At 38.2% G+C, this 24,347-nt stretch overlaps 1 protein-coding gene across 1 annotated transcript; it reads right to left on the bottom strand.

The window, feature by feature from the left end:
- Window positions 1-343: 343 nt before the first annotated feature.
- MED6 (RNA polymerase transcriptional regulation mediator-like protein) lies at window positions 344-22,830 on the bottom strand. Its single transcript, XM_088984521.1, has 6 exons — window positions 21,981-22,830; window positions 20,341-21,830; window positions 3,348-3,522; window positions 2,346-2,415; window positions 1,591-1,700; window positions 344-724 (listed from the first exon to the last, which is right to left on the bottom strand). The coding sequence occupies exons 2-6, from the start codon at window positions 20,598-20,600 to the stop codon at window positions 569-571; spliced, it is 771 nt and encodes a 256-aa protein (XP_088840647.1). The 5' UTR covers window positions 20,601-21,830; window positions 21,981-22,830; the 3' UTR covers window positions 344-568.
- Window positions 22,831-24,347: the final 1,517 nt, after the last annotated feature.

Here is a 24,347-nt window from a genome sequence, read left to right as displayed (position 1 = left end):
AGATACTCATTTTCTTTGTCAAATTTATATAGAGTCCATAAAAAATTTATTTTCCTTGAATATTCACTAAGCATTTCTCTAAAACCGTACACAAGAAATTCCCTAGAAAAAGGATATTTGGACTGGGCTTTGCGCTAGAAACTGACGCGGGGTTGTGAATACAGGAGCATTATCTTGAAATCCACTCTCTGAATCAACAATTTTCAATATTCGAAAGTTGAAACTGCCCAAGCCGGAAGCTGTTAAGAGCCCTTCTCCATAATACGTTGGAATTAATGGACAAATTGCAATGCATCGAAAGGGAGTCGAATCAATGTTATAGACGCACTATAAACCCCGCTTCTCAAGTAGTACTGGACATATGAATTGCCATTCCCCCACTTTTAAAGTTGAAAAGAGAAATTGCACAATTCTGTAAACCATTACAATGACGATGCTTTAAAATTATGAAAGCATACAACACATTTTCAGGAAGAAAGCATACAACACATTTATTACTAGGATTAGTTTTACTTTTGCCATCCAGTTGGCGTCATCTCTCAACTACTGTTCTCTTGGCTTCCATGTCCTAAAATTTCATCCTTTTAGAAGGGCCTTGATCAATAATAGGGTCAAGAGGAGGAAGTTGTGGCTCTTGCTGTGTTTCAGGGCCTTTCTCTGTTTCAGGTGCTACTGAGGGTGCATAGCCTTCTGGAAATGCTGGTGGCGGAGGGGTAGGTGGGAGCTGCACAATTGAATGAATGTACTTTTTCAGTAAAATTTTACAGAATGACAAATTCTGTAGAGCATCTAAATGGGGGAAAATAACTTAATCTTGCCAATAAAGAATGAGTCTTAACAAACCGTTCAATGTGCTTGCATGTGACAACTATAGATTATGTTCTACAACCACAAGTGACTGAATAATTAATTTGGATTTTAACCAATCAGAGACAAAATCAACAACACAAAATAATAACCAATACTTTTCAAGAGTCAGAAAATTGCAAGCATCTACTCCCCAAGACGTGCAAATTAAGTTCTGTTTCATTTGACTATCCAATTCTCAAAATGAAAGTATAGAGGAGCTACCAAGAAATAATCATATGCATGAAATACTTCATCACATTAGTTATATGCTAATCAGACCCTAATTCTTCAAGGTCAGGCACTGATAATGTGATATCCATATCAGATATTTTTAATGCAAATTCTGCATCCATATCAATGTCTATGCCATATCTTTACCATATCATGTATGTAAGGTCATATTTTCTTTTTCTTGAGGCGTTATCTGGAAATGTGTAGATAAACCTTAAAACTAACATGGCCTGACTTGATGGCTATCCATGGTAACAAGCCCTTCACGGTTCACACATCTAATGGAAAATGAATCTAAGCTTCGTTAGTACGTTAAGATTGTAACAGGAATCCATTTTCAGGGTAGGATCTGACAGAATAAATTACTAAAATGTGATAAAAGATAAATGGTTTTCCTGGAATGATGTCCAAGTAGTCATCAATTTCATAATATCCTCTTTTTGTTTTGTGTTGTATAGATGATCTTTACAATATAGGAATTCAATGTAATAGATATCAAATTCACGATACCTTTCGCTGTAGTGATGCAAGAATGTGGTCTATTCTTTTGACATCCTTATAATCAATTGTCTCCTTTGCAGCCTTTGGTTCTACAACTGTACTTTCATTTTTTGTGTCAACTGCATTTCAAGCAATATAAAATTACCATTTGAAAGGGTTAAAAGTAAAAAGATACACAAGGTGTATCAGAAAAAATAAATTGATATCATTTATTGATCTATAAGATGCATGTACAATCTAAAAGCAATCCTATATGCATCACATACAAATATGGCCTGACATGATGTTTCACAAGTGAGCAAATCCACCATCAGTCATTAAAAAGAAAGTTAAATAATCTATCCACTTACAACATTCTTACATGTAAGAATTGAGAAAACAAAATAGAAAAATGACATCATAATATTCTGTTTTGTATAACTAGAATAACGATATTGATAATAAATAGAGTTAGCAAATGGGCTGGGTTGGTTTGGCACTCGGAGAAACGCCCAACCTGTAACTGAACCTATGCCAAACCAAACCTGCAAAACAAAAAAGGAAACAAATAATAAATGGAGGAGAATGAGTGAAGAAAGATTGGCTTATGCCAATGACTGCTCATAGTATATGGCCTACATTTACTATGTATACCCATGCCTATTACTCGGTGAGAATAAGCAATCAAAAGGATTAAACTTTAGCATTCCCCTTGGAGATTGATCTGAGGGGTGGCATACACCCCACTGAACTAGAAAAAGTGCAAAACTTCAGCATTCAGATACCATATCCAATTTTCTCCAACTTTGAGGCAGCAGTTGTGAAAGCCTTCAAAATATGATAAAGAGCCCGTCCCTGCCACATAATAAATGCATGTTTGTTTAACAATTGGCTCAATCATCTATCTGAGAAAATTTGACCTTGATATTTTTTATCCAAGGAAAATTACAAGATGGAATTTCAAAATATATTTGATTTAGAAATAAATCTATTTGTTTTAGAAAAGCAGTCAGATAAGATCCACCATGTATAGAGGAAATAAATAGTTTAGTATAGAGCTTATGAGGTCAGTAAAATAATACAAGTGATTATCTAAGTGATTCTTTATTGGATAGACCACCTAATTCAGGAACAACATTGCAGTTGGCAGAAACCCCCATAGTCCAAGCTCTATAGCCTGCATACCTTTTTCCTATTGTCTATGACAAACTTATTCCCAAAGCAATAATTATCATATCGGATGATTCTATTAAATCAAATAGAGAACCTAATATGCAAAAAATGATAATGATAGTTGTGTAGCTTTATATAACAGAAACATCATCAATATCCAGTACTTAGATGACAGAAAGGAAAAGGAAAAATAAGGCAGAACATAATGTCCTTTAAACACATGTTACTAGAAGTTAACAAAGTCTACTTCTGATTGAAGGAAGAGCATACATGTGGCAGGTACACTTATAAATGCCCATATCCAAACAGATTATTCTTTTATCAATCATATAAACTGGCGGCAGATTCAGGCTGAAGAATTGATTACTTACAATTCGAGATGCAAACACATTGCAAAGCTGTGGTGCTTGGTAAATGGAACCATCTAAAATATAGTAAGTGAGCATGGGTGTGACTTTCACACATGTTACTAGAAGTTAACAAAGTCTACTTCTGATTGAAGGAAGAGCATACATGTGGCAGGTACACTTATAAATGCCCATATCCAAACAGATTATTTTTTTATCAATCATATAAACTGGCGGCAGATTCAGGCTGAAGAATTGATTACTTACAATTCGAGATGCAAACACATTGCAAAGCTGTGGTGCTTGGTAAATGGAACCATCTAAAATATAGTAAGTGAGCATGGGTGTGACTTTCTCAGGACCATCTCTCTTCTGCTTCCGTATTACAAAGAGATGGGGCTCCATAACCTCATTCAGCATATACTCAGTACCTGTCATTTTCCTGTATGAATATAGACATTATATTTGGTCAAAGAAATGGGTGACAAATGTGGCTGATCTTCTTAGTCATTTGGTTTCTCAAAAACTGGAATAACAAAAGTTCATTTTTGACTGGAATAACGAATTTTTTGTGAATAAAAGATCATTCATTTCATGTGTCATGGGTTTGCTCCGTTAAATTACCCCTTAGGTCACATTAGTATTATGTATATAAAGCCACATAATTATTGCAATATGGATTTAAATGTTTAGAACTAGTTGATAAACTTGAGGAATTTATCCTGACAAGGTTGTCATTTTCACACTACCCAATATCCTTCTGGACTTTGTGATAGGTGGAACCATTGGTTGTTGCATTTAATCTATAGATTTGATATTGGTATCAAGCTAAGTATCGGACTTGTCTATCTTTGATATATCAACCAGTGACATCCTTTTGGCGTCAAATACTTGGGTATGTTGGGGTATTCAAGAATGCTCTATACAACTTCCTATGATAGATACCTGAATCTACCAACAGTAAGGTTACATGAATCTTCCATAAAATCCATTAGAGGTGGAGGTTGGACACCATGTCATATAGAGTAAGAGGGAAAAAGTCCTTCCCCATATGTGGTGTTGAGTATTATTGGCAAAGAGATTAATTGTAAGTTATTTTCTGGGCTGATTTAACTTAATAATCACATAATGGGCTAAATGAATTGAACTTGGGCCTTTAGGATGGTAAGGTCCCAAGTATGTAAGTGTCCACTTATTAGGCTGATTAACTAAATCACATAATAGATATGGGAAAATTGGCCACATGGGTGAATTGCTTTAATGGCTGGTTCACTCATTAGTAGTGGGTCCCATGCCATACAAACTGGTTAAAGAGGCATAGTCAAACTATCAACAAGAAAGTAAAAGATGGTTACAAGATTTGACTAGGATACCTAACTAGAAAAGGTTCTAGTATTTGGGCTGAATTAGGAGAGCAATATTGTCTCTTAGATTATCCAAATTATGTTAGAAAACTTATATGGATTAGGATGGGACTCTTTGCAGCTTTTCCATGTCTATAAGGACATCAATAAGAGGGGATCGAAGTGTGCATTCTTTCTCCCTAAATAGCTGAATTTGCCCATGTCTAGGGTTTTGGAACCCCATTCAACCAGACATTATGAGCATCCACTAGAGAGTAAAAGTTGCACCATTTTCAACCTATTTCAGTCTTTCTTGGGAGCATCAAAGCATAGGTGTGAACTACCACTTCAATTTCTGCACTTGTGGACATTAAAGATCAGGTATTATACTCATCCCATATCCAAAGATTTGGCCATGCATGGTTCAAGAGACCCAAACAATCCAAGAGAAAAATCTGTTCTTTTATGTGATTTTAGCACTAGAGTTTAATAAACATTTTGAATTTTACCTTCTAATTGTTGGGATTTTTTGCATACGATAATCATCTTTCAGTGGTATCAAAACATGGTTTGATTTAGGTGAACGAACCATGTTGGGTAAATTGTTTGCATGCCCAATATTTAATTTTTCCTGTGATTCAATTTGGGTGATTTCACTAGTTTAATTGTTTTGAGAGTGTGAATGTTGCACACGCAAGGGGTGTGTGATCTAAACCAATTAGAGTTTCTAATTGCTTAATTATCTTGTGATCATGATGATATGATCAAAGTTTAACTGCTAGAATGATTTCTATCTCTATGATTGAGTTATGAATATTTGTTTATGGACAGAAAGGATGATAGCCAGTTTCCCATATTTTGTAATTTATTCTTTTTCCTTTTGTTTTCCCTTGTAAGCATTAGAATTATGTTTTATTTTATTTTATTTTATTGGAAGACCTTGGAGCTGAAGCTTGCACGAGGAAAAACATGATGGAGATCAAAGGTTTGATGTGCACAAGATAGAGATCTTGAAGTGGCACATGGAAGGAGCACCACAGCCTATTTGGCCATGGATATTTGTAGTTGTGGATGTGTGTTTTATTTTGGCTCCATTTAGCAAGTCTTTTTAGAAAGATCTTCTAGAAGCCCAGGTGGCCAAAATACATATTGAGCTTTTGGGGTCTTATCTTTAAAGACAAAGACCGTTTGGTAAGCAGCTTGATCTACCGGGCTTTTAAAAATGTGTTGCAATCTATCACACAGAAAGACCAGAAAGCTTCATTTGAAGTTTCTTGAAATTCGGTGTTTTTGGGTCTTTCCACGCATGCGTCTTCTCATCTTTCCAGCTTTTGGTTATCAAACGGAAAAAGACCGATTTTCAGTCTTTCAGGCTTGCCGAAAGACTTGCCAAATGCCACCTTTGTTAATTTATTGCGGTTTGTGCATGTTAGACATTTTAGATCACACTTCATGATTTACATGAAGTTACAACACAACAAACTCCAAATTAAGGCTAGGTTTGCACCTAATATGGATGGCAGATTCAAGTTGCCATAGTGACAATTTGTTGCAGCCATTAGAATCACATAATCATGTGATTCTCCATATCTGCTGTAAGGGGTTTGAGGTTCTGAAACCTCATGCAAATCAGGCCCAATTTGAGGCCCAACTTAATTGAAGTTGTAGCATAATTGGCTCATCCTATGCTGTCCACGTTTTGGGCTGAATTGCATTGTGCAATTAGGCCCAACATATGGGCCGAATGCAAGTCATAATTCATAAATGGCTATGACATAATTTTTGTTTTGGGCCCTTTATGTTAAAATGTTAATTGGATTGATCCCATTTAATTTTATAATTTGCTATACAGATTCAATTGTTGAACTTGCTTAATTATTTAATTCACCACATGGGGCCATAAGCAATTTGGCCATGTTAAGACAATCATATGACTCTCCTTCGTGTCATGGGTAGATAGATGCACATCATCCCCATGATAATTTTGAGATCATTGAATGGTCTTCCTTGCTGAATTGGTCCTCTTAGTTCCCACCCCAGGAGAGATCCTCACATTACATTTTTCCAATCGGACCAATTAGAGATCTAACTTTATGAAAGTTAATGGTAGTCAATAAGGTTAACCCTAGACTTGGGTTTTGATTGATAAGTTCCCTCATAAAACTATAAGAGCAAAGATAGGGAATATGTTTATGAAACTCTCTCTAAAGGCCTTCCATCAATAGTGTGGAAATGAGTGGATTTGGTGAATAGAGATGCACCCTAAAATGGGGCTATCTACTTGATCACTAATGCTCTTAGAGTATTTCATTGGATGATAAAATGGAAGACTCTCTAACAGTACCTTGGGTCTCTGATTAGAAGGGTCTAACCTGAAAATGGCAATGGACCTTGTCTAATAGAGGCCGTGGTGAAACAGTCCAGTAAATTAGTGTGGTCGCTGCCATATTAATTTTTTTGGGCATTGTTATTAGTCTTTATGGGCCTTGCTGGACCTTTTTTAGCTGTTGTTATTGCCTGTTAAGTAGTGATTTGGGTGGCAAGGGCATAGATGTCACTGTAGTTCTTTAATGATAGAAACATATAAATAATAAATCTGGGTGGCAGAAACATATTAGATATGCTCCCTTTCTCTTCTCTTCCTCTCTTCTTTCTTCTGGTTTTCTTGTTTAAACTGCACCAGAATACTGGGCGACTGTGAACAGAACCAGCCATCTTGGTATCAGAGCAAGGTTTAGGGCCTGCTAGGGTTCCCATGTAGGCTTGTTCCAGCCGGCTACATGAGGATATACTAAGGCTGGATATTTTTGTCTGTTTTGCCTGATTCTTGGAGGTTTGTTGGAGAAATTTTGGCTGCCCAAGATCTGCAATCTTGGAGATCAACAATAAGCAGGAAGAATCACAGTTCTTTGGATCAGATTAAGGTTTAGGAGCTATATCTTCAACTGGTACCAGCACTTAGTGGTTTCTGAGTAGAGAATAGTTCATTTTTGAGATCGACAACTTGTAGGAAGTGATTGGGCTCTTTTGGAAGGAGTGGCTGAGTCTTTTTTGGTTTTCTCTAGGCTGGTTCTAGGTTCTCCACTGAAAACAGGTCAGTTCTAGGGTTTAAGACTTATCCCAATGACTTCTACTATTTTTTATTTCTCTACTAGGCTGTTAAGGGAGTATTTCAGACTTGTAGTTTGTATTGGATTGCTGCACATGCTCTGTTTCAGTCACCTTCTTAAATATCTGTGAGATTTTTTTTTTTTGAAGAATCAATAAAAATTCATTAAAAGAAAAGGTTATGTTGAGCAAGAGAAGAGAAGATAAAAGAGAGGAGAGAAAGAGAGGAGAAGAGAGAGGACTGAGAGCCCAAAAGAACATTGCAAGCGTGCGCAGTATGTTATTATTTATACTAGGCTGGTCGTACAACATAAAGTATGAAGAAATTACAAAAGTACCCTTGCGGTACTAAACATGTGTACAACAACATCTGTCAACACTCCCCCTCAAGTTGGAGCATAGATATCAATCATGCCCAACTTGTCACAGAGATTATGATGTCTGGAATGGTGTAGCCCTTTTGTAAAGATGTTTGCAAACTGGTTTTCAGAGCTGACATAGGGAGTACATACTTCGCTTGTGATGACCTTCTCTCTGATAAAATGCTTGTCAACTTCGATGTGTTTTGTTCCATCATGTGGCATTGGGTTAGCAGCAATGTTTATAGCTGCTTTGTTATCACAGAATAGAGTCAAAGGCTTGTCCACTGGGAAACCCAACTCACACAACAGATTCTTTATCCACATACCTTCAGCTACTCCGTGAGCCATTGCACGATATTCAGTTTCAGCACTGGATCTAGCCACCACATTTTGCTTTTTACTCCTCCATGTAACAAGGTTCCCTCGTATAAAGGTGCAGTAGCCACTAGTAGACTTTATGTCACTTCGAGATCCAGCCCAATCTGCATCTGTATAAACTTCAACTTTCAAATGCCCGTGTCTTTGAAATAACAAACTAGCACTATGAAACTCTTTTAGATATCGGAGGATTCTTTATGCTGCTTCAAGGTGAGTGGACCTAGGTGCATGCATGAACTGACTAAGGACACCAACAGCATAAGCAATGTTTGGACAAGTCATAGAAAAATATAACAATCTCCCTACAAGAATCTGTTGTGTGAGTTGGACCTTGAGAGGTTCACCTTGGCTGTCACCTAATTTATGGTTGGGGTCAATGGGAGAGTCAACTGGCTTCACTCCCATCTTTCCAGTGTCTGAAGAAAATCTAGGACATATTTCCTTTGGGAAATGAAGATACCCATTTTTGATCGGGCAACTTCAATTCCAAGGAAGTATCTGGGAGGTCCTAGATCCTTCACTTCAAACTGAGTGGCAAGAAAACCCTTCAACCTCTGGATTTCATCCTTCCAGTCACCAGTAACAATTATGTCATCCACGTATACTATTAAGGCAGCTATTTTACCTTCTCCTCTTTTCACAAACATTGTGTGATCTGAGTGACATTGATTGTATCCTCTCTGCTGAACTGCAACATGGAATCTGCTAAACCAAGCTCTTGGTGATTGTTTCAGCCCATATAAAGACTTCTTCAACTTGCACACTTTCTGTTCATTGCCTTGAGCCAGAAAACCAAGGGGTTGAATCATATAAACTTCCTCTTCAAAGTCACCATTCAAGAATGCATTCTTGATGTCAAGCTGGTGTAGATCCCAATTCAGATTAGCAACAAGAGAGAAAAGAACTCTAATGGAGTTCATCTTGGCAACAGGGGCAAAAGTTTCTGCATAATCAACTCCGTACACTTGAGTAAACCCCTTTGCCACTAAGCGAACTTTATACCTCTCCATCGTTCCATCAGCCCTATGCTTGACAGTGAACACCCATTTACATCCAACTAGATTCTTTCCCTTAGGAAGATCTACAAGTTCCCATGTGCCATTTTTATGAAAGACATTAATTTCTTCCTCCATGGCATTTGTCCATTCAGGTACTGAAAGAGCTTCTACCACATTCTTGGGGATAGGGACACTGTCAATAGAGGTAAAGAAAGCACGAAATAGGGGTGAAATGTTCTCATAGGAAACAATGTTGGAAATTAGATGTTTAATGGTGCACAATCTAACACTTTTCCTGTGAACAATAGGAAGGTCAAGGTCATTAGCAGCAGAGGTATCAATTTCAATAGAATCATGAACATCATTGGGAGCCAAGTTACCTGAGTGGGTATGATCCTCCCTCGAGGAGTTTAATGGCACTGGAGGTACAACTTCTAGATTCTCCACAGCTCTTGAATTTGGTTGGCTTTTGCAACGACGAAAGAAGACACAAAAAGGCGAAGGATTAGGAAGAGAAGGGAGTTGAACCAGTTTCTCCTCATGCCTACACTCCCCCCTGAAGAGAAACAGAAAAAAAATGCTCATCCTCAAAGAAAGAAACACCCATGGAGACAAAATTTCTGAGAAACAGGATCAAAACAACGGTATCCCTTTTGAGTGAAGGAATAACCAAGGAATATGCAAGGAATAGCACGAGAATCCAATTTCCCACGTGTGGGAGACAGATTTTGGACAAAGCACCGAAAACCAAATACACGAGGAGGAATGGGAAGAAGGGGGGCCTTAGGAAAGAGAAGTTGATGTGGGGCTTTGTACTCTAACCAACGAGAGGGCATACAGTTAATAAGGTATGTAGAACAAAGAACAACCTCAAGCCAAAAACGTTTGGGGACATTCATATGGAGTAGTAAGCCCCGAGCCACTTCAAGGAGATGTCGATTCTTCCGTTTAGCCACACCATTTTGTTGTGATGTTCGGGCACAAGAGCTATGATGAAGTGAACCACGCGAAGCAAAGAACTCCGTGAGATCACTATGAAAAAACTCTTTCGCATTGTCTGACTAAAAAATTTGGATTTCAGTCTGAAATTGAGTGAAGACCATCCGCTGAAAATCTTGGATAATTTTTTGTACTTCCTCCCTGTTTCGCATAGGATATACCCAAGTATATCTAGAATAATCATCAATGAGGGTAATGAAATACTTGTAGCCACTCTCAGATGGTAAAGTAGCAGGGCCCCATACATCAGAATGAACAATGTGAAAAGAAAATTCAGATTTACTATTTTTTTGAAGAAAATGAGTTCTATAATGTTTACTTAACTGACACGTTTGACAAGAGAAATCTGAAACTAACATTGACTTAAACAGTTCTGGAAATACAACTTTTAAAGACTCAAAAGACAAATGACCAAGGTGACAATGCCATAAATAAGCTTGACTCTTACAGAACTGACTCATAGACTCTGTAACATGAAGACCATCCTTATTCTCCAGCATGTAAAGTCCATCAACCATACGCCCCCTACCAATCGTCCTCCCCGAAGCTAGATCCTGAATCACACAATGAGAAGGGAAAAAAGTCACTGAGCAGTTTAAGGAATTAGTAACACTACTAACAGAGAACAAATTAATGGGAATTTTTGGAACATGTAGGACATCAGAGAGGGTAAGGCCAAGGGGAAGAGAGATGGTTCCTTGACCAGCTATGGAAGTGTATGATCCATCAGCTAGTCTCACCTTGTCTCTTCCAAAAAGAAGGTGATAGGTTTGAAAGTAAAAGGACGTACCAGTCATGTGTTTTGACGCTCCAGAATCAATGATCCATGGAAAGTCAACGGTGTGAGAAGTAACATGAAAAGTTGTGGCAGAGTTACCTGACATAGATGCAAATGAGGTTGAGGGAGGAGCATCCATCTGACAAATTGCTCTATCATAGAGCTCTAAATGGTCACGGAAGAAATTCATAATATCCTCCCTCGGGTCAGATCTAGAGAGATGTGTCTGAGTCACAGTAGGAATGGAGGGCTGATTTTCCCGAGTAGCCATGTTGGCCATGTTGTATTTCTTTGTACCTTGCTGTCCAGACCTTTTATTCACATCTGAACCTTGCTTCTTATTCAGATCTTGAGCCCATTTTGGTTTCCCATGAAGATCCCAACATGTATCTTTGGTGTGTCAGGGTTTCTGGCAATGAGTGCACCACAATTTGTCCTTATCTTCTATTTTTTTCTGGAGGTCTCCTTTCTTGGAAGAAGATCCCACACTAGTAGAGACGCCCCTTTTTGCTACCAACACAATTGCATCCCCACCAGGGTTGTTCATCAAATTCCTTCTGCTCTCTTCAGATTATACACGAGCATAAACTTCCTGAACTGATGGAAGATCCTTAGAACTGAGAATTTGTACTCTAATAGATTCATACATAGGATTCAGACCATGTAAAAAGGCAAACACTCTTTGCTGGGAGACAAGTTTCTTGTACAGTTTTGCATCCTCGTCACACTTTCAATCCACATTCTGGTAATGGTCCAACTCCTTCCAGACAGAAGTCAAGTTAGAGTAATATACTGATAAACACCTTTCCCCTATCTACAAGTAGACGATTCTTCCTGCAGTTGATAGATCTTGGCATAGTGTCGCAGTTCTGAATATGTAGATTTTGCTTGTTCCCAGATCTCATTTGCAGTTTCAGCCCACATGAAATTCTTATTTGAGGTTGCATGGAGACCAAGAGCCAAGACATAACCATACTGTTCTCCTAATTCCATCTATCATATTCAGCACTCCCAGAGTGTGATTCTTTAATTTTCCCATTAATATAGTCTATCTTCCCCCTTGCAATGATGTATAACTTGATCCCTCTTGACCACTCTAGGTAATTTAAACCATCAAGAGGGACAACAGCCATAAGAAAGGATAGGTCCCCACCCCCACTCATTCCATTCAGCATTGAAGTAGATGAACAATAGATAATACCTTCTTGAACATCAAATGATAGCCTCTCTATAAACCAGAACTTTCTCTAAGAACATCAGATGATAGCCTCTCTGCAGCCGAACAGTCAATGTTGGCAGACCTCTTTGAACATCAAATAGAAAGCTCTTTATAACCAGAACTCCTTTCTATGCTGGAAGATGAAAAGTCAAGCAGGCATCTTCTTGCTTAAGGTCAAACAGCAGATGGATACGGTTGGGAGATGAAGAGATTGACTGCTCAACATTGGAGGATGAACAAATCAGATTTGCTTGACATCACCCTTCAGGCCTGGACGACTTGCTCCGATACCATGTTGAGCAAGAGAAAAGAAGAGAAAAGAGAGGAGAGAAAGAGAGGAGAGGCGAGAGGACTGAGAGCCCAAAAGAACACTGCAGGCGTGTGCAGCATGTTATTAATTATACTAGGCTGGTCGTACAACATAAAGTATGAAGAAATTACAAAAGCACCCTTGCAGTACTAAACATGTGTACAGCAACATCTGCCAACAGGTTACATCCTAACACCCTTGGTTGTCTAGATGACACACCAAATACATCAAGTACATACTTCTAGTACATGCTCAAAGCATTAAACTGAAAAGGCTTCTACATTACAAGGCTGTAAGTCAAGGGTATTCCAGAAATTTTCCAATAAATCAGCTTTGGAGACTTGATCAAAATCTGGGAGACTGAGAATCCACTTTGATATCAGATTGGACACTGTAGCTACTATGTATTCTATGTTGTTTGCCCTGTTCTCGAGAACTCTTTATTTCTCTCCCTCCAAATAGACCAACATACTGCGAAAGGAACACAACTCCAAATAATCCTGGCTTTCTTACTTCCTCTAAGGTTTGACAAAAATTTTGAATTTTACCTTCTCTAATTGCTGATATTTTTGCACACATTTTTTTATCAATACTCAGAAGAAGATTTCATTAAATTAATTAATGAGGCACACAAGTAACTGTGAAGGTTACATATAGACACCAACTGTCCAACCCCCAAAATTACAATTGAGCCCAAAACATAGAGTGTCTATGTACCCCTTATTGGCTTGTGAAGATATATCTTGATGTATATTATTAGTATAGCCCTTGTTGTACAGTATTCTTATTATTTTATTTGTTCGTTTTATCTTTCAGCCCTATAAGGGCATTATTGTAACTGTACATATCTTTTAATATAAAAGGGGCTCTTTGGGGTGGGGGTTGACTATTCTTGACACCCTAAATCTGCTCTCTCTCTCTCTTGTCCTCAGTTCGGTTCACATGGTATCAGAGCAGGTTGCTCTCTGATCCACTTCTTTTTTTTCTTGATCAGTTGAGAACTATTATCATTGCCGATTGGTTCTGGACTGTTTTGATCTTTCCAGGAACCATTTCTCTGTATTCTACGCATCTAGTAAGAGAGATTTCATTAGATCTCTCTCGTTTTACATCAGTTTGCAGTAAGATTTGAAAAGGAAGTGCCGCCTAGCCCTCCTCAGCATATTCTGAATTTCTCATTGAGACCTGTGAAGTTTTGAGAGAGATCTATACATCTCTTCTGGGCGGTTGCGTCCAAACTTTCCTTTTCTAGACTGTGTATCCAGTTTTCTCCTATTGCTGGATTTTGGACAATCTCTAATGATAGTAAGGGGTTTCTTTTCTCAGTTTTTGACTCTCTTGGATTTGATTACTACTTATCTTGCTTGTTTTGGTCAGTTTTTTACTTCAGACTAGTTTTTGAACCATTGTCGAACCCTCTCTTTGTTGTTTGATGTTATAATGGCTTCAGACAGAGGGGATATTATTCCTATGAAGATGAATGGACAAAATTATGGGATGTGGAAATTCCATTTTGATTTTTATGTTTAAGGGAAAGGTTTGGAAGGGCACCTGAATGGGACTGTCACTAAACCAACTGAGACCGAGGTCAAAGCCTTACAACAATGGAAACTGGATAACGGCAAGCTTGTTTCTTGGATTCTTAGTTCTATTGATTATCATATTTTTGTACCTATGAGAAGAATGACAACAGCCTATGAAATGTATTCATATCTGGAGAAAGTTTATCAACAATCCAATATATCTAAACAGTATCAAATAGAACCAAATATATTTGCCTACAATCAAGGAGATAGAAGGATACAAGAATATTATTTAGGTTTTCTTGATTTGTGGGTTGAATACGAAATCGTCCATATTGATCCCTCAGACTCAACAGAATGTGTGAAATATCTCCAAAAACACTTTGAGAAGGGAAGGTAACTCAGTTTTTTATGAGGCTTAGACTTGAATATGAGATAATCAGGTCCAATATTTTGAGTAGGGGAACCATTCCAGATCTGGATTATGTTTTAAGGGAGCTACTGAGGGAAGAAACTAGGCTTCTCACTACAACTGGATTTGATGGAAAAGATGACTGAAATTGGGGCTGAAACAGCTTTTGTTGCTCATGGAGGTAAAAAGTCAACCTCCAAGGACTTCTCCAAAACCCAATGTTATGAGTGTAAGGGCTTTGGACATATTGCCTCTCACTATAAGAAGAAAAATGTGTGCACCTATTGCAAGCAACATGGTCACATCATTCTAGATTGTCCAATCCGACCAGCTAAGGGTTCTCAGAAAAAGACTCAACCACGGGCCTATTAGGTAACAAATGGACAGGCAACTGACACCGTGTCCACCAAGGGTGATTCTTTAATGAAAAGTGATTCAACTGGATCTATGGATGAAGAAAAGGTTCGGCAATTAGTATCCTATACTATTTCCTCTACTTTCTCTACTATTGGCTTGTCTGGTAAGTTCTTTGCATATTGTTCTTCCCCTTCACATGCTTGGATTATATATTCAGGTACCACCAATCACATGACAGGAGCCTACCTCCATCTACCGAGACTCACCATAAACACATTGTTACTGCCAATGGTGAAAAGTTAGGCATTATTGGTAGTAATGACTTATTCCTTAAACTACCACCCACTAGATCCTTCCCTCTCTCAAAAACCCTCCTAGTACCCAACCTTACTACTAATCTGATTTTTGTTGGTCAACTTGTTGATGAAGGAAATGTTCTCACCTTTTCTCATGATGGTTGCTTGATACAGGACTGGTGCACTGGAAAGGTGAAAGAGAAGGGACGTAGGTTGAGTCGCCTGCTTGCTTTGAAGTTCGAGAAGTCTCAATCAGGAGCATCCTCGGCTTTTCTTAGTTCTTCTATGTCTGATTCTCTGTTGAGTTAAATAACGTTTGGGATTTATGGTATAAACAATTAGGTCATCCATATTCTCAAATATTGGAGTTTTTGTTTGATTCTAGTTTAATTAAGAATAAAATTCCTCATGTTCATACTTTTGATGTTTTTTGCACTACTTGTTATTTGAGAAAAAGTCATGTTTTACCTTTTCTTCACACTTCTGAGCATGCCACTAAACCTTTTGAGATAATACATAGTGATGTTTGGTATGCTTCTATTACTTTATGATTGGGATACAAATACTTCATATTGTTTATAGATGATTGTACCAAACACACTTGGATTTATTTTCTATGGCACAAATCAGAGGTCTTTGCGACATTCAAACTATTCCATACTACGGTGTTGTTAGACAATGTATGCCCTTAGCTCCAATCAGAATGATGTACATTATGACATTTAATGTAAATGAATAAAGTACATATTTGATTCATGTTATTATGGTGTGTTTCTGTGTAATACCCTTAAACTAGACACATATGAGACTCGTGTTAGTTTAGAATCTTCACAGCCATTGGATAGATCTAGGGAGATTTATCCTGCCATGCCGCCAAGTTGGTTGGGGTGGCTTGTCTCAAATGCCAGGGTGAGACCTGAGGTACATGCAGTGTGGGTTTTCTTGAAACCCTGAACCGAACCATAATTCTAGTATTATCCTGGACCTTGGAGATAGATGGGCAAAACTGGAATTCTACACCTGACCCCTAGACTCAATTATGATATTGCACTAGGTGTCGGATTGGTAGTTCTGCTATTCCACTTCATCGTTCTACTTGTATTTCTCGACCTCCTGATCGCTATGGTTTTCCTTCAAGCCATAGCTCCTTTTCAGTCGTACTTTCTTCTACAGATATTCCTAGCTCTTATCAGCAAGCCATTAGAAGTCCTCATTGGAAAGAAACCATGGATGCTGAAATTCAAGCCCTCCATGAGAATGATACTTGGAATCTTGTGCATGCTCCCCCAGATGCTTCTATTGTTGGAAATCTTGGGTCTATATGATCAAAATAAAATCAAAAGGTTCCCTTGATTGATATAAGGTTCGGTTAGTTGCCCAAGGATACAGTCAGAAATATGGGATTGATTGTGAAGAAACTTTTGCACTAGTTGCTAAGATCACCACAGTTCGGGCTCTTCTAGCCATATATGCTATTCATTCCTAGACTATCTATCAATTAGACGTGAAGAATGCCTTTCTTCATGGTCAACTAAATGAGAAATTCTACATGAAGCCTCCACCTAGATATTATAGTGATTCTTCACATGTCAATCGCCTAAAGAAATCCCTATATGGTCTAAAGCAGGCACCCAGGGCTTGGTATGAGCGCTTTCGAGATGTTGTTGTTGCAGTTGGGTATTGTTAGAGTTCCTCTGATTACTCTCTCTTTGTTAAGAGAAAACCCCAAGGTATCATTATTCTACTGTTGTATGTTGATGACGTGCTTTTAACTGTGGATGATCATGATGGCAAGTGTGAGTTGAAGTCCTTACTTCATAACTCTTTTCACATGAAGGACCTAGGCCCTCTTACTTATTTCTTGGGTTTGGAAGTCCATCATAACAGTCAAGGGTATTTCATTTGTTAGCAAAAATATGCTTCTGATCTCGTCAAACTAGCTAAAATTATTGATGAGAAGCACGTTGATACCCCTCTAGAGCTGAATGTCAAGTTGTCTAAATCTGAAGGCCTAATTCTTCCTGATGCTACTTTGTACCGTCAACTTGTTGTCTCTGTGATCTGTCTAACCATGACTGGGCATCATATTTCACATGTTGTTCAGGTCGTTAGTCAATTTGTTTCTACCCCTCGTCAACCTCGTGTGATTGTTGTTCGCTGCATCATCCGATGTGTTAGAGACAACTTCTCAGGGACTGTTTTTCTCTTCCTCATCACCCATATAGTTGAGAGTTTATGCTGATGCAGATTGGGCTGGTTGTCCTGACACTCGCTAATCCATTTCTGGGTGGTGCATCTTCATGGTGACTCTTATCTCTTGGAAGTGTAAGAAATGGCAAACTATCTCTATGTCTTCTACTGAAGCTGAGTATAAAGACATGTCTTCTGCCTGTAGTGAGATTGTTTGGTTGAAGTCTGTCTTCATGGATCTTGGTACTCAACTTCCTACTCCTATCCCTCTATATGCCAACAACACAAGTGCTATTAAGATTGCATCTAATCCTATCTTCCATGAGAGGACTAAACATATCGAGGTAGACTGTCACTTTATAAGAGACCTTTTCGTTGTTGGCTATCTCTTCCTCATGTAGCCTCTCACATGCAGATTGCCGACATCTTCACCAAGGCCATGACTAAGAGTCAACACCTCGTTCTTATGGGCAAACTGATGCTGATGTCTACTCATTAGTTTGAGGGGGAGTGTGAAGATATATCTTGATGTATATTATTAGTATAGCCCTTGTTGTACAGTATTATTATTTTATTTGTTCTTTTTATCTTTCAGCCCTATAAGGGCATTCTTGTAACTATACATATCTTTCATATCTTTTAATATAAAAGGGGCTCTTTGGGGTGGAGGTCCACTATTCTTGACACCCTAAATCTGCTCTCTCTCTCTTGTTCTCAGTTCGGTTCACATGGCTAATCTACAAATCCAATTAATTTGAAACAACATATCCCTGGAGAGCCTTTTGAACCTCCCAAGATCATTCCTTAGGTGCCATCAAACTCCTTCCCTTTTCTTTAACCAATCTGCAACTATTTTGGAATCACCTTCAATAATTAGCCTCTCTAGATCCAATTCCTTTGCATGCACATCACCAGATGATCATCTTTCATCCTCTTCTGCTATTATGCATCTCAACTACTAACATTAATACTGCCTGGACATAGAAATAGGAACTGGAATCCAACTTGTGTATAGGAGTCTCACTTGGCAAGATGAAAAACATGGATTTGGGGATATGTTTAAAGAAAAGCTTATTGTATTAAAATGACCCATATACTAACTCTAGCGTTGTACTATAAAAGAAAGGTTTAAAATTTTTATCTTTGTTACGTAGTGACATTCTATAGGAAAAATAGCATTCAGCATGTATATTAGCCATTAATTTATGTCAGATAAACAAAAGGAAAACATTATACAAGGGGTGATTAGGGAATCTATATTCTAGGCTCATTTGTAATTCTGGTTCTTTTGTTTTCGGGGGCTCTAGCCTCTGTTGGGGGAGTTAGGATAGTTTATCTCCCCTTCTTTTTAATTAATGAAAGTTTAGTAATTGATAAAAAAAAAGTGTCCCTTAAGAATCATCGAGTGTCAACCACTGTTCTCAAAATCATAGGGAAATGTTTCATGGAAACATAAATACTTATGATCAGCTGCCAAAAATAAGGCCTAACTGGTGTTCGAGGTTCAAAGTATTGATACACCTGATAAAAGTGAACATGCATATCAGGTGTTTCAAGTGGCTTAAAACCCATCTTTTTTATTTTTTAGTTTCTGATAGTTATAGGGGGCTTAAATTATTGTTATTTAATCTATCAAAAAAATTATTGTTATCTAACCCCTCAAAACATCAGTTTTTGAAAATCCTTAAAAAAAGGTGTATCAATGACCTGCCAATATAATACAATATGCCCAATACGAGGCACATCGTATCAAAGGTTTGAACCTTGCTAGTGTTTATCTATAAATTGATGTGTCATGTGTGAGTTTAGTGGTGAGACTATTTATCATTTACTAATCTCATGTCAATTTGTTTGTTGTATTAGGGAATGGTTTTTTCCCATTTTGGTTATAGATGGACTACCCTTGTTAGTTTGGACAAGCAATTTCGAAATGCTTTTAGATGGATAAAAAGAAGAGGGAGGGGAGGGTAATGTAGATATGTTCAAGGGAAACTTTGATTTGGACAGTTGGGATGAAAGGAAGGATTATGTTTTCAAGGATAAGAGGCGTAAGGAAGTTATCATTGAAAATATAATGGTGAAGGTGACACATTGGATAAAAACAATGAAGGCATTTTCAGACTTTTCAGTAGATGATGTGATAAGAAATTGGGGAAGTGGTGGGACATGGGATCCTTGTCTAGAAAGCAAAGGGTAGCAAGGAGTTGCACTTATCCAAAACCAAGTTTTATTAAATTAAATAAAATAAAATTTTGATGACAGCAGCTTCTGCAACCCAAGACTCTTAGGAATAGGAGAGCTTTTAGGGAACGAGAAAGGAAAGATTTGTGCAATGTTCTCAAGACTGATAACTGATGGCAATAGTGGGGAGGGGGGGTTGCATAAGGCTATGGAATGAGGGTGGAAAAGCTTGTAATTGAAGGATATCCAAAGGTTGTGATATGTTGGTTACTGAAAACAGAGAAAGTTTTGTGGGAGTTCACAAATGAAATTTAAAAGTTCATGTAGTCCACAAGAGGCATGCAGTTTCTTAATAACTTTATTTTTGATAAATGCATTTTCTTATAACTTCTTCTTCTTTTCCTATAACAAAAATAGATGTTTAACCCCTATATTTTCTTAATTATCTTTTCTTTCTTCTTTTTCTTCCCATGAATATGTTAGTTTTCTATATTTTGACATGAATTTTATATTTTTCTCATGAAAATTATGGATAATTATTAAGGAAATATGGTTATGGAAGATAGGGAACTACCCTAGTTGTCCAGCTTAATTAAAATGTGACTAGTTTAAAACCAAATAGATCAGAGTAGACTACAAAGAGAACTATTTAGGAAGTACGTTTAGTACTGCAAAAGTGGAATAATTCGGCAAATGAAAAAACCTATGGAAATTATAAACCCTAGGTAACCAAAATGCTCAGTTTGGTAACAAACGAAGATATAGAAAATAAAATTGAGGGCATAGAAAGGATTTAAAAATCTTACGACAGATGAGAGATATCAAGTGGGTGTATAGATCGCATTCTGAGTTGTTCATTGTTGCAGCTCCAATCATAGAAAGGCGACAAAGCAAAATAATCAAAGATAAGATTTCGATCGAGAGGATACGAGTTCAACCACAGCTGATCCCTGAAGCAGATGCCAGTCATGTCGGTTCCTGGAGGTGGTGGTGGTGGTGAAGGATTCCCATCTAAATTGGGGTTTCCGGAAACTTGATTTAGTGGCATTAGTGGTGTCCCCTCCATTTTTTTTTTTTTTTTCTAATGCTCAAATCCTCACCAAGCTACAAATAGATTTAGTAAGTCTGCAAGTGAATGATGCTATCAATTGCACGGTCAGTCCGGGGAAATAATTCAACCACTGCTATTTGGACGGAAAAGGGCTAACAAGATTTCAGCTATCTCTTCAATAAATCCACATATCCAACTGTTTCTTACCAACCATGGCTCTCAAACACACTACCAGGTAGGTATAGGCAAGGCAACCACTCATACACCATTAGATCGGCAGAACCCGTAGATACGAACCACCAAGTCGCCAGAAATGTATTCTCAGCCAGTGAAGATTGAAAAGCTCACCGGAAATGGTTGAAACTACCTAGCATTTCCGGAGGTCCCATGCATGGTGTCACCAGCCCGACGAAGGGTAAACAGAGAGGACAAGCGAGAGAATAACAAAGAGGAAGGCGGTGATTTGTGAGTCTTCTTACAACCTGCAAACTCGATTCCCTTCAGCGGTTGAGACGTTGAGTTGAGCCTGTATATCAGAGGCCTAAACGGGTTTCTCAAAAGGCGACTCTTTGAAACTCGCATTCTAAATAAAGTGAGCACACATGTATTGGGTAAAATTCAAAAACCTCCCCTGAATTTTTTGACAATCATAGAAATCTCCTCTATAGCAAAAATCTCTCATTATTTTTAAAATTTTTTACAAAAAACTTCCCTTCCGTCAATAATCATGACGAAAAACGTTAAAACTATGATCAAATCTTTTCAAATACCTATTTTACCCTTTCATACGTTAATGATTTTCCTGCTGCTACTGAGATTGACCTCTTTCAAATACCTATTTTACCCTTCCTGCAACAAAAGGCACCCTCTCCCGAGTCCCAATCAAACCCTTGGATCTGATCAAAAGGAGTCGTGCTCCGCCTGTCCTGTTCCCCGATTGCATCCAACGTCAACGTTCGTAACGACGCTGATCCCCTGTTCAAGCCCGTCGCCGGTCACCATTTCTTCGATTGTGACGGCATGGTTCACACTGTTAGGACCCAAGAAGGATCCCCTGTTCGAGCCGTAGCGGCTAGCTACGCTTGCCGCTTCACTGAGACGCAGCGTTTCATTCCTGAACTTCCTTTGCGGCGGAGAAGAATGGATCCTTCTCCCACTGGTCGAAACTCGAAGCCATGTTCTATTAGTACTTCCTCAAAAGCGCTACGAAAGAGAAGCTTTTTTCTCACACTTGAATATCCCACTCTGCAGAAAATTAGTATAAAATGGATCAATGGTATCGTCAATAACTACTGTAAGATAGATGGATAGAATCATAAATGGACAGAAATCGAAAAGAGAGAGAGAGAGAGAGAGAGAGAGAGAGAGGTGGGTGAGGGGAAGACGCCTTCTCGCCTTTTCCTATGCCCCTCTTCTCAGAAACTCGAGCGCTGGTTCTGGTGCACAGGTATATGTATGTCTGAAGCATCTTATGAATGAGCGGCTCTTTTTGACGGCCCTCTTCTCCTCTGCCCCTCTTCTCGCCTTCTCCTTCTGATCGGGATCACAAGCACCAACGACCGGTACTTTATGACGTATGGGCAGTGCGCGGGCACCGCTCCATTTCCACATGCCCCGTCGTTCGTCATCTCTGTCATCAACCCCTCAATTTCATTGATTACGGATCTGCTCCGCACACTGAAGTCACAGCATGTTCTAGCCGCACGGGAAAATCTTTCGTATAGGCAAGATCTGCCTCCCTATCCCCACCATCTTAGACCTAGAAGAATCATCTGGGTTTGCTGCAGAAGGCTCCGCATATGAAGAATAGCATCGGCAACATGCAGGGAGAGGATCTGGCAGCGTTCGGCGAGGGGGGAGCTGAATCAGGCCACGTTCGAGTGGGAGGATTTGACTCAGCTATAGGCCCCTTCCCCTTTGAACCTACTTCTTCCACTTTTGAGCTGTTCTTGCCTCTCGGAAGGATGTTGATCCTTGCACCGATGCTCGTCTTTGGCTTTCGTGTATTGAGTTTTGCCATTCCCTTTTGATTGGTTTTTCTGTATTCAATCTCACTCTTTGGGCACTCTCATTGTGTTCCATTTCGGCTTGAAACTTCTTTTACACCTTGACCTTTCTCCACTTGCTAGACCATGTTCGTGGTTCGATCAATCCGTCGACCAAAGTTTGCAATACATCGATGTAAGACTTGTGAGTGAGGCTGCGGGTGCAACAGATTTGCCTCCGTGGAAGAAGGACAAAACCCAATGTTTTAATTTTAACGGCGAAGCAGTTGAAGAAGATGAACAGTGTTCAAGGATCAGATACACATTCATTGGTAAAAAGGTAAAATAGTTCATTTCTTTAACCTTTTCATCATTGATCGAATGGAGCTATTTGTTGAATTTTTCAAAAATAAAAAGGAGGTTTTGTTAAAATAAAATTATAGGAGAGTTTTTTATGATTGTTAGAAAATTTAGGGGAGGTTTTTGTATTTGTTTGTGCCTACTCTAAGGTATTATTTTAGGGTCAAATACTTAAAAACTATCCTAATAGACAAAAACTTGTCCTATTATTTAACAAATTATTTAAAGAGAAAATTTCCAATTAATGCCTTGTACTTTGGGCCTAGTGCCACTTTGATCCCTAAACTTTAAAAACATGACAATCCAATACCTGCTATTAACTAACTATTAACCAGCCATTAAGTGACATTTGAAAAAAACACAAATGCCCTTCAAGTGTCATCTAATTTCCTTAATCAATCATCCAAACATTGATAAATATTAACGGTCTTAAATCCTTGTCTTTTCTATTCAATAAAGTTGGGGTCACCAGAATGCCCACTCAAACATAACCCCAACTTTCTTGAATGGAAATGGCAAAGATTTAAGACTATTAATTTTTTATCAACGTTAGATGGTTGATAAAGAAAATTAAATAACACTTGAAGGGCATTTGTATCTTTTTCAAATGTCACTTAATGATGGGTTAACAACTAGTTATGGAAGGCACTGGATTGTTACGTTTTAAAAGTTTGGTACTGAATTGTCACATTTTAAAGTTTTGGGACCAAAGTGGCACTAGGTGCAAAGTACAGGGTATTAATTGAGAATTTTCCCTTATTTAAAATATTGATAATGGACAAAATTCTTCCCTATTCTTAGGGTGTGTTTAGAACTATAGATGTTTATTGATTAAACATTGCCATATAGGCACCATTTTAGCATTTCTCCATTATATGAATTCATAAACTTAGGGACTTGTAAAAATGGACTTTGGTTTATGTGCATACCTACTGTCCCGAGAGCTTCATTTTAACATTTCCCTTAATGGATAGGCATTCATTGTTTTGTTGATGTATCGCCTAAGTGTCAATAAATGAGCTTATCATTACTTTTTTCGGTTTTTCAAACAAAACAAATATAAAACATTTAATCAATAAACATCAACAGTTCTAAACACATACTTTAACTTAGTATACCGTTACAATTCATTCACATGTAATGTCAAAATTACCCTTTTACAATCGATTTTGCCCTTTATTCAAAAGAAAAACTCAACAGCTTCAGCATTTTACATCATTCCAAGCTTAGCTTTCGTTGTTTCATCTTTCAAGGCAATTGCAACCTCCGATATCTTCTGAGCCGTTTCCTCGAACATCATAATGTTAAGCCGAACAACTTCCAAAGAGGTAGAGGCAAAAAGCTATTGAGAACAGAAAAGAAACAGAGAGGCAAATAGCAATTGAGCGACAAGATGCAAGAGCCCAGAATAATGCTT

The sequence above is a fragment of the Nelumbo lutea genome, chromosome 4 (assembly GCF_056320005.1).
Source record: "Nelumbo lutea isolate HS-2025 chromosome 4, American lotus-T2T, whole genome shotgun sequence".
Classification (NCBI taxonomy): Eukaryota; Viridiplantae; Streptophyta; class Magnoliopsida; order Proteales; family Nelumbonaceae; genus Nelumbo; species Nelumbo lutea.
Note: the sequence above shows the minus strand (reverse complement) of the source record. Positions and strands in the feature narration are given on the sequence as shown.

Excerpts from the sequence above, each read along its gene's own strand:
- MED6 (XM_088984521.1), bottom strand. The coding sequence starts at position 20,600 with ATGGAGGGGACACCACTAATGCCACTAAATCAAGTTTCCGGAAACCCC. Across the intron at positions 3,523-20,340 it reads CTTGATATCTCTCATCTGTC|GAAAATGACAGGTACTGAGT; the intron begins GTAAGATTTTTA and ends ATATTCATACAG. Across the intron at positions 1,701-2,345 it reads GTTGGAGAAAATTGGATATG|TTGACACAAAAAATGAAAGT; the intron begins GTATCTGAATGC and ends CTTGAAATGCAG.